Raw genomic sequence first — 19426 nt, 5'->3', positions numbered from 1 at the left:
TATGCCTACCTTGAGGGAGAAAGCTGGAGACAATGCTGAGGAGTTTTCAAAGCTGAATCCAGAGGGTAGAAGGCAGGGCATAGATCTTGCCTCTACGAGTCTCAACTATTAGTTTTGGGTCAAATGCCCTCCATGTAGCCATAATACACTGCTCCTGGTTCAGCGCGCATGCATGCAGATCTTCAGTCATCAAGAACAACCCTGAATCTAAACACGGAAAGAAATCAAGTGTTCCGTTTCCAAAATATCAAAAAGTTGTCTCAGCAAAGTTTTTAATTATTTTAAACTGAAGACCTTCAAAATCTCAGATCATCTTTTATGCCACTCAAGAGCTTACATCTTTTCATTGCTTTGCTGACACATTGCTAAAATAAGGCATCACACTTATTGCTTCAAATTCAATGGATCACAGTCTGCCAAAACAGGTGAGCAATGGCATGTCATCCAGAACCCTTCAGATGAAGTTTTATCAGAGACAGTCTTCCTGGATAGATTGACAGTATTCCCACTCTTCTATGAGATCTGTTCTATCTTCCAACTCTTTCATGGAAGTTGATCATAAACTTTCTCAAACATTACTGCGCAGAATTTAGTGAGCCTTACTGTATGACAAGCGCTATGCACAAGTGATTGGGGGGGCACTGAAGAGGGTAGCTTGCTTACACCTGTGCTACTTAGAGTTCTCCAACAGAAACAATGGATGTGCATAGAGATTTTCCTATAAGCAAAGGCATCAGGAAATTACACACAAGAGGTCACAAGACAGGCAGTTACAAGGCTATTTATTTCCTTGCCAATTCAACAATGTCAACCACTGCGCAGCACAGCAGGACAACTGGGCGTCTGCCATGTTCACTGGGAAAGTAGACTCATGGCAGAGAAAGGAAACTGATCGTGTCAAAGGTCAGAGCATTGACCCTTTTGGGGTCAGAGTATGCCAGGAAGTCTATCATCATGTTAATTTCTTACTTTGGTACATGTTTTTTAACTGGCAGCCTTGATTGGACTTGGATTCTAGTTATTTAAGCCGAAGTATCTTTAGCGATATACCAAGAATATCAGAAAGCTGTGGCCGGAAGCACATATTCTTGGCCACTCACTGTCTTTCTCTTATATATCCTTTGGTTTTCAGTCCTTAGCTCAAGTGGAGGGGTGATGTTAGAGCTGCCATATACAACACACAACCCCTTACTATTGGGTTATACTTAAGTAGGCTCAAGGAAATTTACTTTCAGTTCTTAAGGCCAGAAAACACATTTCCTGTTCTTGAAATATTAGTGTCTTCCTTTCGCACAGACAATGCAAATCATGTAACTGATCATGCTCTTTTGGAATCATTTATTCTTTTTGCTTTGCAACTGGAAAGGTCAAAGACATAATTCTATTATAATAATCTATCTTCCTTCCTCCAAGTTTGCTCTCTCATCTCCATGCATAAAATTTAACATTTAAAAAATTTTTACCTATGTCTATTTTTGATTGATACTCTTGTGTATCATTTCCAATCCTTTGTGCAAGGAGTAAATGGATGGATGAGTGAGCCTATCAATCAGAAAGTGAATAAGTGAATTAACATAATGCCAAATAAATCACTTCCCTGACTCAGCTCTTGCCAGAAAAATTAGGCCAACTCTGGGATGTGAAGGATTGTGACAGCGCTGCCTCGTGAACAGATTAATTTATCCATGGATCCATGGGTCAATGCAACACCGAAGGAGTGGTCTTGTTACAGACATGAGTTCTATCTGGCATCCGCTTGCAGGGTCTTTCCACACGATGCTGTCACATTGTGATGCGGGGAGAAGGTCCCAAGCAGACACCAAGCCCTATTCTGCTGGCTACCTAGCCACCAGAATGTGGGCTAAATGCACCTTCACTCTTTATCTTCAGCCAAGTCCTAATTGTGGGCTATCTCCCTCCCTGACTCTCTCTCTCCCTTCATAACACAATTCCCATGCATTGTCTATATATTACACAACCCTTCCACTACTAGGAGTAAGTCATTGAATGGATCTATCATATTCACTTTAACCATTCACCAGTGGAAGGAGATACGCTTTTAGCTTTTGAAAACTATGGGTAGTGTCTCCATACAGGACACTATACTGTCACAAATAGGTTTTTGTATGAATATAACTTTCATATGCCAACTTGGTTTTATATTTTAAATCTTTACTTTGATAGGTATACAGGGACACCTCATGTTGGCTTTCATTTGCATTTAATTGATCACTATGATGACACAGAACATTTTTTTACATCTTTATCACCTACTCAAAAATTTACAACAGTAATGAAAGCTAAGGGAAGGTATATCCAAATTTTCAGATCATTTATTTACTAGATAGAGCCATGATGTAAGTGAGGAGAACTGGTAAAACTAGGCTAATGTATTCTGCTACATCTCCACCATGCTGGTATGGATTTTAATTGATTGTTTACGTAAGCCTCTTTGGGGAGAACCTTCAGGAGTTCCTCCTGACTACATGGGAGTATGCATGCTTCAGTTAATTGAACTGGATGGGTCAGAATTAAGGTAAATCCAATCCATGCAATGCCTCTGTCTCTCCAAGACAAGTTTTAAGTATCCCTTCATGCCGTAAGTTGAGATTCTCAAAAATGGTAGAAACGTAAGAATTGAATTAAAAGATAAATTCATTCGTGTGCAAAAAAAAATGTAATCTACACATAGTTCTTTCATAATAGGCATTCTCTGAACTTTTTGAAGAACCCTCAGATGCATGGATTCCAACTTTTTTGTAGCTAAATAAACTTGTCCTTTAATCTCATGTTCTATGAGCTTTTTGAAGTAGCTGGTCAATGTTTTTATCCACACTACCTGTCGGATGACAATCATCGAATTTTCCTTTACGGGCTGAGTTATTCCACTAACATTTAAAAATGGTCACAGGTGGCCATGAAAGTTAACATTCGTTTAAAAGCTTATGTATCTGTGGGCTTGCGATAAAGGAACATGCATAGGAAACAAGCTATCCAGGCGTCCTGCTCAGCAAACAAAAGCTGCTATTTCTCCACCGAAGTGCTCTTTTTCATCACTTCTCTTGGGCTCTGTCGCTGCAAGTAACCTACCACGGGCCATGAGAATCACTTGACCTGCAGGACAAAGAGCTTCTTCAAGTACCCAGAGCTGACGACTGAGGGCTCCCTTCTGCTGCCTACCCACGCCCCATAAAGGCGCAGGCACTCACACGTTCAGGTCTCTCTCAAGCCATGTCTCTTGCATCATTACTGCAATGTTTACATGTCTTTCCCTGCAGATACAGGGTGGAAGACAGTGGAGTACACAGGGTGAGTAAGCCCTCTCGTGCAGCTGTTTCCCGTGAAAATGGCTCGCTGCCCATCACCTGACTATTAGATGTCAGATGCGCTAATTGCTTCCTTGAGTCTGTTGTACAAAATGTGCTCTGCCTGAACATCCATTTGGTAGTCACATACAGCCTGTGCATGTGTTCTTTCTCTCTTGGCTTTTGGCAGCTTAATTGCAACACTGTCAAAAAGATCACAGCAAAAATCTATTCATTTCTCATCAAGCTCATTCCAATCTGCCTTTCAGTATTGTGCTTGAATTTGTTAAGCAGGACAAGGATTCTGTTGAATGTATATTTTTGTAATATGAATGAATAATCTGTGTGATATTTGTTTTTATCAAAGGGCAGAAAAGGGAAACATTGAAACTCTCTTAAATAGTGAGACTATTTTAATGATTAACAAGGTACACATTGTTTGATCAGATGGCAACATAGTACCCCTCCTAAGTTTCTGAATATGTATTTCTTACCCATTTCTCTCTCAAAAACTCCAGGTTCTAGTCCTAGCTGGGGCGCCGGATTCTGTCCCAGTTGCTCCTCTTCCAGTCCAGCTCTCTGCTGTGGCCCGGGAAGGCAATGGAGGATGGCCCAAGTGCTTGGGCCCTGCACCCGCATGGGAGACCAGGAGGAAGCACCTGGCTCCTGGCTTCGGATCGGCACATCACCAGCCATGGCGGCCACTAGGGGAGCGAACCAACAGAAGGAAGACCTTTCTCTCTAACTCTGCCTGTCAAAAAAATTAAAAAATTAAAATTATACTTTGGATTTTTTATCTATACTACAAAACATGAAGTATCTGTAATTTTCAGTCAACAGAGACTCCTCACACTTGTATGAGTAAGCTTTTAGTTACTACAGTGAAATACTGCAGCAACTAACCAGAGGACAAAGAGACTGACTTGGCTCAGGTCTATCATGGGGTTGCTCCATTGTCTGGGGGTCTGGTGAGGGCAGTGGATGGCAAAGGTAGAACAGGAATGCAGAAAGGATCACAACGGAATCCAGGAAGCAGAGGGCATGGTGGGCCCAATCTCAGGCTTTTATAGCAACCTTGTCACAGGAACTCCAGAAGAAATCCAGAAATCACAGGAAAACAGTGTCCCAAGGGCATGGTCCCGATGACTTATGGGACCTCCCTCCCAGTGGGCACCACCTCCCACTACCACCATCCTAGACACCAAGCCTTTAGGATACAGGCTTTTTTTTTTTTTTTTTGACAGGCAGAGTGGACAGTGAGAGAGAGAGAGACAGAGAGAAAGGTCTTCCTTCCATTGGTTCACCCTCCAATGGCCGCTGCGGCCAGTGCGCTGCAGCCTGCACACCGTGCTGATCCAAAGCCAGGAGCCAGGTGCTTCTCCTGGTCTCCCATGCGGGTGCAGGGCCCAAGCACTTGGGCCATCCTCCACTGTACTCCCGGGCCACAGCAGAGAGCTGGCCTGGAAGAGGGGCAACCGGGACAGAACCCGGCGCCCCGACTGGGACTAGAACCCGGTGTGCTGGCACCGCAGGTGGAGGATTAGCCTACTGAGCCTCAGCACCAGCCTAGGATACAGGCTTTTAGCATCCAAGCTAATATCCTAGGCATAGCAACTTCTTCTCACGTATAGTTGTGTTACTATGCACTTTAAACAAATTGCAAGAAGTAGCAATGGCCAATTCAAGTTGGACAGTGTTGGCAGCTTCAGGAAGAGATTGTAACATATGGCAAAAGTGAATGAGTTTGAATCTAAGTGGCCTGCCCCTAAATCTACCCAGGACAATGGTTAACAGACACAACCACCTTTCATTTCCTACATCACAATCTTACCTAGTAGAGAATACCATCAACAGGACATATAACAATAGATCCTCTTAGAACTTGGAAACAGGACCGAAAGACAGCAATAGTACCTATTAGTGAGTTTTGGCTGCATGTAGCAAAATAATAGAATTCAGAAATAACACTGGCTAAATGGACTATCACTTTCCTCTTTTCAAAGAAGTCCTGAAATACAAAGTCCAGAGTCAGTGTTGTTGTTTCCTGTTCATTAGTGTTTATGCTTCTACTCAGACATTCTGATAGCTTTTACCTTCAAAACTGCCTCACGTTACAACATATTGTTGGAGAATTTGCCATCACTTAAATATTCCAGACAGGAAACAAGGGAAGAAGAGCTAAGTATGCTAGACAGGAAAGAATACAAGGAGGAAAAAAATACGGTCTGAATAGTTTGATTTTTTTGGAATTCACACATTTTATATATAAAATTATAGTGTTCTATGGTCTTCTATCAGTAAACTACATAAAACATTTTAATTATTTCACTGCACTTGAAAAGGTTATATTCTCTCAAATATGTATAGATTTCAATTAACCTTATCATCTTGTTCCTTCGCTTCCTGTAATTATTCTTTATTTATGTTGAAAGCCACTAAAATGCTCCTTACAATGACATTTCTGAAAACAGTTTTCCCTATTTTTAATCACCTTTCTTGCATATAGTTGAATGATTCTATTCAGTGACTATCTACAGCAGAACACTAAGCCTTTCTGTGTCTCCTCTGCCTCCCTTACAGAGTGATAGCAGCACTGGCACCTCCCTCATGAGGTATGCAGGTGCGGCGTTTAGCAGAACAGTGAGTGTTATCAGAGGCTGCTGCTCTGCCCAACGCTGGATATAAATATAGTCAGCACTCAAGTGATCCACTTGGGCATCCTTTATAGTCCTGGTTTTACAGCTTTATTGTTTAATTAAAGTGACCTATTATTTCCATATAAAGTCAACAAACAAAATACGACACGATTTTAAGCAACTGCTGGTATCTGATTAATAACATTTCTTGCTCCTAAATCTGTATGTGAAATACAAGATAACTGTCCACCTTATACAAATAAAAAATTACTTCAAAAAGTTCTTACATCTTCGTGTGAGAATCATTCTTCAAGCAGGCACATGGCAGCGACACCAGCTCTGTGAGGAAAAAACACAAGCATCCTAAGGAGTTGGGTTTTTTCATTTGACAGATAGAGTTAGACAGTGAGAGAGAGACAGACAGAGAAAGGTCTTCCTTCCGTTGGTTCACACACCCCCCCCCCAAATGGCCACTACGGCCAGAGCTATGCTGATCTGAAGCCAGGAGCCAGGTGCTTCTTCATCTTCCGTGCAGGTGCAGGGCCCAAGCACTTGGGCCATCCTCCACTGCCCTCCCAGGCCACAGCAGAGAGCTGGACTGGAAAAGGAGCAACCGGGACTAGAACCCGGTGCCCATGTGGGATGCTGGCACTGCAGGTGGAGGATTAACCTGGTGAGCCAGGGCGCTGGCCCCAAGGAGCTGGGTTTTTGCCTATTCTGTTTACCGTCCTATCTCCTGTGCCTAGGATAGTCCTCGATGCACAGTCCTTCTTGGTCTGGCAAGGACCAGATCTGAATCCCAACAAATAAAGTTCCATTCTTAGGGTTCCAGTTGCTGAAGCCAACCATTTGAAAATGCATGTAAGTGGGGTCTGGTGTTGTGGTGTATTGGTTAAAGCCACTGCCTGCAGTGCCAGCATCCCATATTGGCACCATTTTAAGTCCTGGCTGCTTCACTTCCAATTCAGCTCTCTGCCATGCTCTGGGAAAATAGTGGAAGATGGTCCAAGTGCTTGGGCCCCTGCACCCATGTGGGAGACCCGGAAGAAGCTCCTGGCTTCACATTGGCCCAGCTTGAATCATTGCAGCCATTTGTGGAGTGAACCAGCAGGTGGAGACTTCTCTATCTCCCTCTCTCTCTCTCTGTAACTCTGCTTTTCAAATAAATAAATAAGTACTTTAAAAAAAAAAACCCACTTGAAAGTCTTGGTTCAGGTTACAAACAGAATATAAACTAAAATTAGTAGCCTCACAGATCAAAGTAGAAGTATGGCTGACAAAAGGTAGTAGATAAAAAGGACAATGTCATGAAAGCAAAAGTCTGGTAATAATTTTCATTTTGTGTGGAGTTGCACTCAAAGCATCAGGTGGTTCAATGGAAACTCTCACTCCTGGTCCTTTGAGTCTGCCCAGATGTCACTGAAAACTGCCACTATCCCCAGGGTGCTTCTGCTTTATGGTGACCTGGGGAACCGAGCTGAGTCCCTCAAGCTTCCACTTGACCTTTCCTATCCTAACCGCACTTACTGTGTTTGCTGCAACATCAGAGTGAGAGTGCTGCTCGCTGCTGAGAATGTCTACTTCAATTTTAAGTGTGGAGATGACCACTGAGTGCCTCATTAAAACCCTTTCAAGTACTTGGTGAGCGATCTCACTTAGGACTGACCCCAACCTGTCCCCTCTCCAGTGGGGAGCCTTATGACATTTAGTTTCCCAAGGTACTAGCAGTAGTTTGGGCAACTCGGTCTCTACCCGACCAGCAGGAAATGGCAGGTCCATTGATGTCAACCACTATGATCAAAGGCTACTGCTACATACAGGGAACGTAGAAAGGTTCATGGAAAATGGAATTAAAGGACAGATTTATATTGGTGCAAGGTGATTTTTTTGAAATGCACGCACAGGAGAGAGCTTTCCAAAGTTCATGCAAAATGTGTATTAGGAAAAAACCATGCATGGATTTCAAAACCTTTTTGCACCCTTGAACTTTCTGATGTAGTTGAGTGTGTTTAGCACCAGGTCATCTATTTGGTCATGTCTTACAGTCTCTACACTACCATCTACAGCGTCCATGTCGGTCTCAGTGAGCACAGACTAACGCACTCTCAGGAACCCTGACACAGAGCCCTGAGTAACACGGGTTTACAACATCTGAGATCAGCCACTGGGGCCTGCAGAAAGGGCAGAAGAGGAGGGAACCTGGAGGTCCTGTCTCACCTCGGGCTGGGGGCACCCGAGTGCAGGTGTCTGCTTGCTTGCCTCAGAGGGGGACCACCTGGGCAGTTCTCCACCAGCAGCCCCTGCTCCGTGCTGTGCAGACTGAAGTCAGTCTGCACACCCATGGTTCGCTCTTTGTCTCCAGCTACAGCCAGCTTTCCTTGCTCCCTCAGCACGGGATGCCGTGTCTGCCATCAGTCTTTGCTGCCTCTGAATCTGCCCCAGGGATTCCAACCAAAATGACCATCTTCTTAGCATTTATTTGCAGATGGTTTTCCCAGCTCATAACCGTTTCCATTTTCAACAGATTCATAGACATTGCACATACTCAGTGCATACCATGCGATGTTTTGGTACATGCATACATTGTGTAATATTCAAATCAGGGAAAACATGCATATCCTCAAACTTTTCTCATTTCTTTATGGTGAAAAATCCTTTTAAGACTTATCCATTTATTGAAAAACAGTTACAGAGAGAGGGGAAGAGAGTGAGAAAGAGAGGCCTTCCACCTACTGGTTCACTCCCCAAGTGGCTACAATGGTTGGATTTGGGCCAGGCGAAACCTAGGAGCCTGGAACTCCACCCACTTCTCCTATGTGGTTGGCAGGGATCCAAGCGCTTTGGCCATCTTCCAAACTCATCAGCAGGGAGCTAGATCGGAACTGGAGCAGCCAGGACTCGAACCAGTGCTCCTACGGGATGCGAGCATTGCAGGAAGCAGCTTAACCTGCCACACCACAACGATGGCCCCTACACTTTGCTTTTGAGAAAAAATACACAGTGTATCATCACTATTTATAGTCACCCTGTTGTCTAATAGGAAAGCCGGGATTTGATCAGCTGAACCACAGAGGTCTCTGTTTCATTATTCAGATTCACGTCTTTATTTCCACTCTGAGAAGCTGGCAGAGACCCTGTGTTACAGAATGAACAGCTTTGGCTCCTGAAACACATGCACACATTAGAATCCCCAAATCCTGTGTTAACTGCTAGTGGGTTAATGCTAATGACTGAGGATTAGTGTTGAGACTTGATCCCGATATGGTATCTGAAAGTGGGGCCATGAGTCGTGATTAGAGTAGGTTTGATTGCAAGGGTGGAGTCCCAGGTCCAAATTAGGATGCCTTTATAAGGAAAGACCACACTGAGCACAGAGGCAGAGTGGTCCCCGTGTCTCTGCTCCTGGATGGCCATGTGCTTGTTTATCTGCACATGCTCTACCACTGCCAGACTACTGGGGTTCCCCAATCTCGGACTGTGAACCTCTAAACTCAAACCCTCTTAGCAGCTCTTCTCGATATTATAGTCACAGTGACAGAGAGTGGGCCACCACGCCACATAAACACCACGTATGTATACACTGGGATACCAGTGCACAGTTCAATCACCTTTAGTGCACCTACATGACAAATTGTTGGTTACATGCTATTTTCCTCACAAAGAGTTTTAATACTATGGGTACATCCCTGCTCTGTTACACTCATGTGAAAATGGACAAACAAAAAATCTTGAAATTTTCAAACTAAAATTGTTTTCATACAGAGAAAAGCAATGGTTCTGTGAATAGATGAGACTTGTTCTCTGTATTTTATAGATTGCAATAATAGTATATTTTATAATACATGATTTTCAAAATAACTTCTAATTTTTTTTTCATTTTTTGACAGGCAGAGTAGACAGTGAGAGAGAGACAGAGAGAAAAGTCTTCCTTTTGCCATTGGTTCACCCTCCAATGGCCGCCGTGCTGTGGCCGGAGCACCACGCTGATCCAAAGCCAGGAGCCAGGTGCCTCTCCTGGTCTCCCATGCGGGTGCAGGGCCCAAGCACTTGGGCCATCCTCCACGGCCCTCCCTGGCCACAGCAGAGAGCTGGTCTGGAAGAGGGGCAACCGGGACAGAAGCCGGCGCCCTGACCGGGACTAGAACCCGGTGTGCCGGTGCCGCAGGTGGAAGATTAGCCTATTGAGCCGTGGCGCCGGCCTTTACTGCAAATCTTATATGTAACTTGCCAGTGTTATTAACTTTTTTTTTAAAGATTTATTTGAAAGTCATAGAAGAGATAGAGAGATCTTCCATCCTCTGGTTCAACCCCCAGGAGGCTCTAATGTCCAGGGCCACCCCAGGCCAAAGTCAGGAGCCTCATCCCTGTCTCCCCTGTGGGTGTCAGGGGTCCAGACTCTTGGGTCATGTTCTGATTTTGCCATGCTGTTAGCAAGGAGCTGGATCAGAGTGCCTCAGCTGGGACACAAACTGGTGCCCAAATGTGATGGTGGCATTGCAGGCAGTAGCTTTAGCTATGTGCCACAATGCTGGTCCCACTTATAACTTTTTAATACCTGCAAATCATTTATAATTTTTTCTTATATATGAAGAATATTAAGACTGTGATTCTTTACAAAAAGGATGTTTAGAAAATTATAGATGTTATGAATAGATGTCCTTTTTAAAAATTCTTATTTGTTTGTTGGAGAAGCAGAGACACAGAAAGAGAGAGACAAGGACAAAGACCTCCATCTGCTGGTTCACAACCCAATGCCTGCAGTGACCAGGGCTGGGCTGGACCAAACCCGGTAGCTAGGAACTCGGTCCAGGTCAGACTTGCAGGCAGCAGCAACCCAATTCCTGCGATCATTGTCTCTCACTCCCGGGCTCTGTGTGACCAGGAAGCTGGTCAGGAACTGGAGCCGTGAGTTGAACCAGGCACTCTGGTGTGGGACATGAGTGTCTTCACCACCGGGCACACACAAGCTCTATGCCAACTTCTCCTTGAACCTTCTTCTTTCTCTCTCCTTTTAAGTGAAGTCCCACTCGTTCAGTGTCTCATCTCAAAGGTAGCTTTTCTGAGAAGGAATGCCGGGTCCTGCAGCCACATCTGCCCCACCACTTCTCCAACAAGCCTCTTAGGCAGTGTTTAGTCGCACTGTCCGTATTTATTGTTGTGTTGACCTCCTCAGTAGCAGATGCTCAGCTGGGTCCTTGCCCTGTTACTCCAGCCTCCATGTAGTCTTCTCCCACAATGCACAGACATCTGAGGAGGCCAGGAGGGTACTGCAAAGATGGCAGCGTGACTTCCAAGGCTGGGTTAGAAAGCACTGCTGCGGAACCTTCCTCTCGCATAGCACTTGCTCTATGAGCTGCCAGCTGCTGTTTGTGAAGACACTGAACCAGTTAAACAGAAAAGACCCTGTGACAATCAGCTAAGGCCTCTTGCTGACCTCGCAGGACTCTCCAGCCTGTGAGTGACCCAGGCTGCGAGGCACGAATTCCCCACTTCCCGTCAAACCTTCAAGACTGCGGCACAGGCTGCCATCAGGACTACAACCTCAAGATAACCCAGCCCCGATCATCGCTCACAAACTCTTGAGCCATACAAATACTGTTGTGTTACGTTTTCAGGTAACTAGTTATGTTTTTAAAGATTTATTTGCAAGTCAGAGATCTTCCATCCTCCGGTTCACATCCTCCTAGTTACGTAACAACTACAAACTGGTACGCATCCGAGCACTCAGATGGCAGTTAGGGTTTTGCTACAGAAAAATATATGGGGGCTGTGGAAGCGCGAAGCATTCTGAGGGGACAGCTGGGGCTTTCCTTCAAAGCTGCAGAGCTTTGAAGATACCGTGGAGGCATGGCTGTGGGTCCTCAGGAGGCTATGGGTGAGGCTTAAAGGAATTAGAGAGAGGAAATTCTTAAAATTTATGCTGCATTAAAAATATCATCACCTCCTGTAATGCAAAATGTAGACTAGTGTCTCTAGTGTATACAAATGGTTTCCAGGATAAGATCAAACCCAGGACAACACCAGGAAATTTTGGTCTGAAGACAAAGCTCAGCTTTTACTCAGCTGTGAGGTAACCAAGAATAACACTTTGTGTTCAGCTACTGAAATTTGGAGATTTTCACCACAGTTACAATACACAAGACTTGTGTTTTCTACCAACACAGAGCAAAGCCAGCAAAGCAGGTGAGAGAAACACACTCTGCATGGAAGGTTCATCAACAAGGCACTGTGCCTGTTAGCTTCAGGAACCCACCAACATTCTCCTATCTACCTCTCCTCCCCTCCCACACCGGTAAAAATTCATCTATCATGTGCATGGTCTACACTGACTGCAATCATGGGAATGGCTGCATAGCTACCAGGACAGGAGGAAGCTGGATAACCAGGGTGGCTCTGCATCCCAAAGTACCTGAATTCTTCCTAAGGCCTTGTGCTGCCATTCAGAGGCACTGCCTAATGGTCAAGCACAGCTCCACGTGAGTTCTTTGAGCCAAGCTGCCGAAACACCAACTCCAGCTCAGGTGTCACACAGCTGACCTCCTCCCTCTGTGGCTTCAAACAAGGTTTAAATCTATGAGCATACAGGAAACGCTTAGGATGGAGGCTGCTCGGATGGACTTATGCCAAGGTTTTTCTACATATCAAATCTCAAAGACTGCAGAGCTAAGTGACTCAGACCATAAACCCTGGGTTTGAATCCCAGTGCTACCACTAACTTATTTGGCAACTCTGCAGTTCATATTTCTACCCTTCTGCTTCATCACTCACAAAATGAAGGTAACCAGTGTCCTTAGCTCACAGATTTGTCAGAGGAATTAAATGAGTTAATTTCTGTGAAATCAGCTAATTTGTAATTTAGTCTTATTTACTTTAGCATGATTATATGTTTAATTGTGATTAAATGAGTTATTTGCAAACACTTTAAATATGGGAGTATAAAATGTTATAAATCTAATTTTTAAATAAATGTGAAATCAGTATAGAAACAGAACCTCAGAGCCTGCAGATTTTCAGTTACTGTGACCTCCTGTCCTGTTACATCGTTTCTTTTTGGATTGGCAACAAGATACACTGAAGAATTCTGGTTTGGTTTGTTTTTACCCCGGAAACTCCTGTTAGGTTATCGCAATTTTTTCATCTTCAGTTGAAGTACCTATCGATGGAAGATAAACAATTCTGTTAGTCATCTGCAGGTTTCTGACAGATCACTCATGGGCACCTCCTGACACACTCAGTCACTCCACCCTCTCCTAGCTTTAAAACATTCTGTTCTACTTGGAGAGATTTGGCAATTTTTTCTGCCTTTAAATTACTTGGCTTGTGACAGGCAATCTTCTATACACAATGTAACTTTGCATTTCAATGCTGCATCACAATGCAATCTTTTCCAAGACATTTTAAGCAAAAATTAGGAATCCAGAATTAACTTAGAATTCAATTGCCTGTGGAGTTATCAATGTAAGTGTCTCTACTGAGATGACAATCAAACGAACAGGAATCTCTGCAGAAAACTCAGCTCTCAGGAGAAAAGGCAATGGAAGCTTCCTCTTGCTCTGGAAGTCAGCAAGTTCGATGTGACAGTTTTAAGATACATCTCAATTTCAGAAAGAAGATAGAGAAAATGTGTGCTTTGGAAAAGTAAAAGAAATGACTGAATGCTTCACAAAGATCCCATGCTACTGATTTACACAGTTGATCTCTACTCCCCACAGTCTGAAAGATGACTGCTATTTTTCTCGTTAGCTGGATCAAAAAACTTTACCCCAATTCCACAGGCACTCACTCCCACACCCTAAAATAGGGCAGAAACAAGGGGTCATACTCCGGTGTGTCAGAACGTGGCCATGCTTATTCCACTATCAGAGTTATACGTGTTACACTGATGCTGATTAATTCATCAAATAAAATCTACCCATAATCTGTTAAGTAGCAAAACATGAAACAGAAGTATTTTCATGATCCAAATATCAGCATTTCCCACACCCTCCTCCTCTGAATCACTTTCTCTGTGTACCATGGAGATAATCTAATTATTTGTCTATTATATGTTCCTGTATCTTGGAAGCTCATATTCCAGCTACTCAAGTCTACTGCAATATTCTTAAACAAAATATTAGCTGCTACTAATTTTTATAACTTCTTGAAGATCAGGATATGTCACGCCAAAATATGCTGCTTTGCCAAAGACTTAATTCGAAAACTGCAAATGGAGGAGAAGCTCTGAAGAGAACAGAAACTACCCTTTTTGTAAGAGAAATTGGCTTCCAGAACGGACCCCCTCATACACCACACACTCCCTTTGCAGACTCATGAGTGGAGAAGGCACCAACTCACCCTTGCATTACCAAACCTGGTCCACCTTGACTTGCTTTCTCTGACTGCTTCCCCATCATCACTGGGCTTCCCCACAACCTCTTGTGTGAGGCGACTGTGGGATTCAAGCCTGAACTCAAAGCCACTTCCTCAACATCACCCATTTCTTGGGATAGCCCCCTGTGCACCTCAAGTGCGCGTTTTGTGACTTTCTTTAGGCAAAGGGACCATTCCAACTTGAAGGGTAAAGACGAAGTAACTGTTCTTTCCCTACACTCCCTTTCGCATTTTTAAGTCATCACTGTTGGGAGTTTTTCCTGTTCCTTTAGTTTTTACACACAATTTTTACATTGTAATTGCACTTGAGAGTTCTCCTCCACAAATATTGTTTCAATGTAAAAAGAGGATTTTTTTCCTTTCTCTGCTATCTTCATAGACTTTATCTATAAAATTGCTCTTGTCTATGATTTTGCTATTTTTGTCTACATCTCTTCACTTTCAGCTTGGTTTTTAATCTATTAATTAATAGAGCTTTTGGGAAAGAGTAGTTTTTGTTCTTTAAACCTCATTTTGTCCTTTTCTTGAGAAATATTTTCATTTTGTAAGCTGAAAATCTCACCAACTTCTGACCTCTTGAAAACAGCACTTCCTTTTACCAACTATGTTGACCTGTGGTTCATTGTTGGCTGTTCCCCAGGACAGAATTTGCAAGTAACACTGAAAGAGGAGGAAGCAAGTGAAAGCTGTGCCTGGGTCTCCTTTCAAAGCCTTTTCTTTTCTCCCAATTAGAATAGAATTTCAGATAAATATCCATGAAGAGGCTTGCAGCTCATTTGATTCTTTGCCTCTTCCAAAGTAGCCTTGAAACAGCACCAGATAGAGCTGTCACTCATGGCAACATAAGCTCCAACTTCATTTATTCCAGGACCTCTTTGTCTTAAGATAGATAAACTGATCGATCTTCCATTGGCTGTTTCACTCCTCCAATGCCTGCATCAGTCAGAGATGGGCGAGGAGCTCCATTTGGGTCTCTCCTGTGGATGGCAGGGATTCAAGTACTTGGTCCATCATCTGCTGGCTTTCCTGGCATATTAACAAGGACTTGGATGGGCAGTAGAGTAGCCAAGACCCAAACTGGCACTATAATACAGATTTGAGTGGCCCAAATAGGAGCTTAATGTCATGTACCACCACACCTGCCACTTAAGACGTCATGTATACGGAAAACTGGGCTACATCTGTCTTCCCTATGTCCAAAATGCTTTTTGTTTTTTGTCTTTTTATTTTTTACTTAATTTAAAATACAGTGCCAGCATGGGGCATTGTGGGTTAAGCTGCCATCTGCAATGCCAACATCCATCTGGATAACAGCTCACATCCCAGTTGCTTCATTTCTGATCCAGCTCCCTGCTAATACACCTGATAAAGCAACAGAGGATTATTCGAATCCTGGGGTCCCTAAACCCACATGGGAGACCCGCAAGAAGTTCCTGATTCCTGATTTCAGCCTGGCCCAGCTTGAGTTTTTGCAGCCATCAGGGGAGTGAACCAGCAGACGGAAGATCCCTCTGACTCTGTGTTTCAAATAAAATAAAAACTCTGTTTTGAGGGCCGGCGCCGTCGCTCACTAGGCTAATCCTCCGCCTTGTGGCGCCAGCACCTCGGGTTCTAGTCCCGGTCGGGGCGCCAGATTCTGTCCCGGTTGCCCCTCTCCCAGGCCAGCTCTCTACTGTGGCCAGGGAGTGCAGTGGAGGATGGCCCAAGCGTTTGGGCCCTGCACCCCATGGGAGACCAGGAGAAGCACCTGGCTCCTGCCTTCGGATCAGTGTGGTACACCGGCTGCGGCCATCAGGGGGTGAACCAATGGAGGGAAGACCTTTCTCTCTGTCTCTCTCTCTCACTGTCCACTCTGCCTGTCAAAAACAAACAAACAAACAAACAAAAAACAACAACTCTGCTTCGAATAAAAACCTATCCACTGGTTCACTCCTCAAATACTTCCAACAGCTGGGCAGGGTCAGGTCAAAACCAGGAACCCAGAACTTAACCCAGGTCTCCCTGTGGGTTTTGCAGACCCAAGAACCTAAGCAATCACCACTGCCTCACAGGGTGCGCATTAACAAGAAGCTGATTGGGAAAGGGACCAAGACGCAGACCTAGGCACTCCAATTTGAGATGGGGGAACCCAGCAGCTGGTTTAGCCACCGTGCACAAAACCCACCTGCAAAACGTCCTTTCTGACTGTGTATTTCAAACAGAGTAACAGGGAAATTCAAGCTTTCCATCCTGAAGTTGGGTAACTGAGTGGCTGGAACAAACTGATGAGAAGGACAGAAAAATCCTACAAATTTATTAACATGCAAATGTGCAAGCGTACAGAGTATCAACCTCAAGGGAGAGTGAGAAGGCTGAGGTTTAGCTACCCCTTTCACAAGGGACAGGTAAGTGGGGGTGCAGGCAGTCTTAGAAGAGGAGCAAATGAGCCTCAGGGGAATTGAATCAGCCCCAAGAACACATAACGATCTGGATGGTGCTCATTCTCTTCTCCGTTCTTGAATTCTTGCTGGTGAGTGACATTTCAGCTGATGACCGAAGGTAGCACGTGCTCTTTGTTGGCCAATCTGCTTTCTAGGGCAATGAGGGAACTTCAGGGAAAACCTCAGGACCCTTCAGAAAACAAAGAGGATCCAGACACAGGAGGTCAGTGAACAGTCAGAGACCCTTGTTCCGAGACGAGGGCTCCAGCCAGCAGCTCGGAGCACCACAGCTCGCGGCACCACTCTCTGAGCCCCAGCACTATCGTCTCATTCTCTCGTCCCTTGTCTGACTGTCATCAGGAGCTGAGACCATCTCAAAAGCAAGCGGATTTCTCGTTTTCATGAAAATGAACATCTGTGGATACCAAGTTCTTAAACAATACAACTTTAGACAGACACCCCAAAATTAAGAAGTCTAACTCTGCAATACATGTTCCAGATCCTGGAAAATTCACAGCTCGCAGGCCTGCTTCGGCCACTTTGTTTACATGGGAGCCAGCACTACTGGGCTTATTTGAAGGCTTTGTGTCTTGGTCTTTTATCAACGGTGGTCCCCAACAAAATCGCAGCATTCATCCCTACAGTAAAGGGACTTCTCACACCCTACGACCTTGGAAGCACCTGCTGGCAGCATCAAGCTTCACCGGCTTGGCCACGACATCTGGAACAGGGACCAAGTTTCAAAAAGAAGGCCTCAGATGGCAGTGAACTTCAGAGTGACCTGCAGCCCGGAAACCACTGGGCAACTGGACACTGAAGTAAAGTTACAGTTTATAAAGGTTATAAATACCCTGCCACTCACTGGGTTATTTATAAGAGGAAGGCTGACTCCCAGCTGTCTCTTGGAGGATGAGAGACACTCCTCATACACACCAACATGCTGTACATGTCATCACTCTGGACCCCTGATTTTAGCGATGAACCAAATGGTAATGTTAGGGAATATGTCTGTGTATTTCCTAAAATTTCACCACCACTGGGTTCCTACCAGGCGCTACCTTGGAAATGGGGGTGCAGGAGAGAAGCAGGTGCATCCCCCAAGATGACCCTCCCGGAGCTGACTGCAGACTGGCATGGATTCTGTAACTCAATGCTCCAGTGTCAAGTATGCGCTTCTGCTGCATATTAGCGTCACAAAGAGATGTGAACATTTGGCACCACCCGGCCCCGCTACAGTGACGGGCAAAGGTATTTCCTCCACGCTACTTGATAAAATGTCAGGTGAAGAAAAGCCATGGAGGCATTTGGAAGACAGACTCCTGGGCAGGGATATTTTATGCTTAATGCCAAGGTGGGAATAGAGATGTCTAGAACATATGTGCATCAGGGAAGAACGAAGTGTTCCCAGCCCTTTATAATACCAAGGGCGAGATACCGGTAATTAAAGGGATGACTTACATCACCAGGTGGAGAAATAAAAAACCTGCAGGCAAGATGGGAATGGCCTGGCTTTCCGCTCAGCACTGAGCCCCGTGTGTCCACTGTGTTGTGGGGTGGGGGCCCCCAGGGTGCTGCCTCCCCAGGTCGCAGGACTCCTCAGTACTTACAACTCAGTTCCTGGTTTCAGATTTAGAAATACAGCGACTGATTCTCTCCTACTGTAGCTACCTGTTGAGCAGGTACGTACAGCCAACTGGATCTACTCCATTTTCTCTCCTTCCTGAAGGTGCCATGAAGCCAGACTCACACCTGACACTCTACCCTCTGGTGGGCCCAAGGCGCCCTCATCTGCATGGACAGAGCTCCTGGTGCTGTCCATCTTCACTCACGGGTCCAGTGCCTTTGTCTGAGCTTATCTCTAATAGTATCTAGGTTGCAGAGACATGGTGGCACAATAGTTTTTATGGTCCCCAATAGTACAGGGGTAGGTCCTTTATGGGAAAACGGAACTAAATGTTCATTTTGGTGTAAAAGTTTTTGAAATCTATACATTTTCATAGCTGGCATTTTTCATGAACTTGTATGCACCAATTTCAAAATTCTTGCACCAAAATCAACTTTTAATTACATTTTCTTCTAATACTGTAAAGTGGATTCTTCAAATGAGATCAAATTCATAATTGAATGTAAGATTAGATATGGGGAAAATCAGAAATATTTATTGCCTAAAAACTAAACTGTTAGCTTTTAAACGAAACTATTAAACTTCTGAAAATTATACAGGATACTAATGATGCTTCTGATTAAGAACAATTTTGTCAGTTTTCATTATTAAATAATGATCAAATATTCAAAATACAATAATAACAACCTGCATACCACTTCATTTGACAGGCAGAGGAAGAGAGACAGATAGACCCCTCAACTGCCCTCAATTGCTGGAGCTGGGTCAGACCGAAGCCAGGAGCATGGGACTCAACTCAGCTCTCCCACCTGGGTGGTTGGGACCCAAGTGCTTGCCTCTGAGGCTGTGCATCAGCAGGAAGCTAACTCAGAAGCTGACAAGTCAGGACTCAGCAGGGACTGAGATATGGTGAGAAGGAGTCCCAGGAGGCGCCCTGGCCACTGTGCCACGTGCCTGCCCTGTAGTCTGCTCTCTGAGATTGTACTTGTAAACATCACTTGGCTGTCAAGTTCTAAAATGCCGTGCTTTCATTTGAGTCTTTTCAAATTAATTAACTGATAAAAAAACAAT

General features: G+C 44.4%; 1 protein-coding gene across 19 annotated transcripts in view; it reads right to left on the bottom strand.

Annotated features, from left to right (window-relative positions):
• The window catches only part of LOC103348950 (uncharacterized), a 395863-nt gene that overhangs the window by 48883 nt on the left and 327554 nt on the right, over positions 1-19426 (bottom strand). For 5 of the 19 annotated variants that reach the window (XR_016213131.1, XR_016213106.1, XR_016213112.1 and 2 more), the window contains 3 exons: positions 6229-6280; positions 3800-4056; positions 10-207 (listed from right to left, as the gene is read on the bottom strand). Coding sequence is in view for 5 of the 19 variants with exons in the window: in XM_089303991.1 (XP_089160117.1) it covers positions 16789-16921 (133 nt within the window). In the remaining 14 variants the exon portion in view is untranslated. Of the gene's footprint in view, positions 1-9; positions 208-3799; positions 4057-6228; positions 6281-16492; positions 16922-19426 lie in introns of those variants that run through there. The other 14 variants (XM_089303988.1, XM_089303994.1, XM_089303992.1 and 11 more) reach the window with 7 other exon arrangements.

The sequence above is a fragment of the Oryctolagus cuniculus genome, chromosome 9 (genome assembly GCF_051225735.1).
Source record: "Oryctolagus cuniculus isolate XC-2025 breed Fujian yellow rabbit chromosome 9, ASM5122573v1, whole genome shotgun sequence".
NCBI lineage: Eukaryota > Metazoa > Chordata > Mammalia > Lagomorpha > Leporidae > Oryctolagus > Oryctolagus cuniculus.
This window is presented reverse-complemented; position numbering and strand designations above follow the sequence as displayed.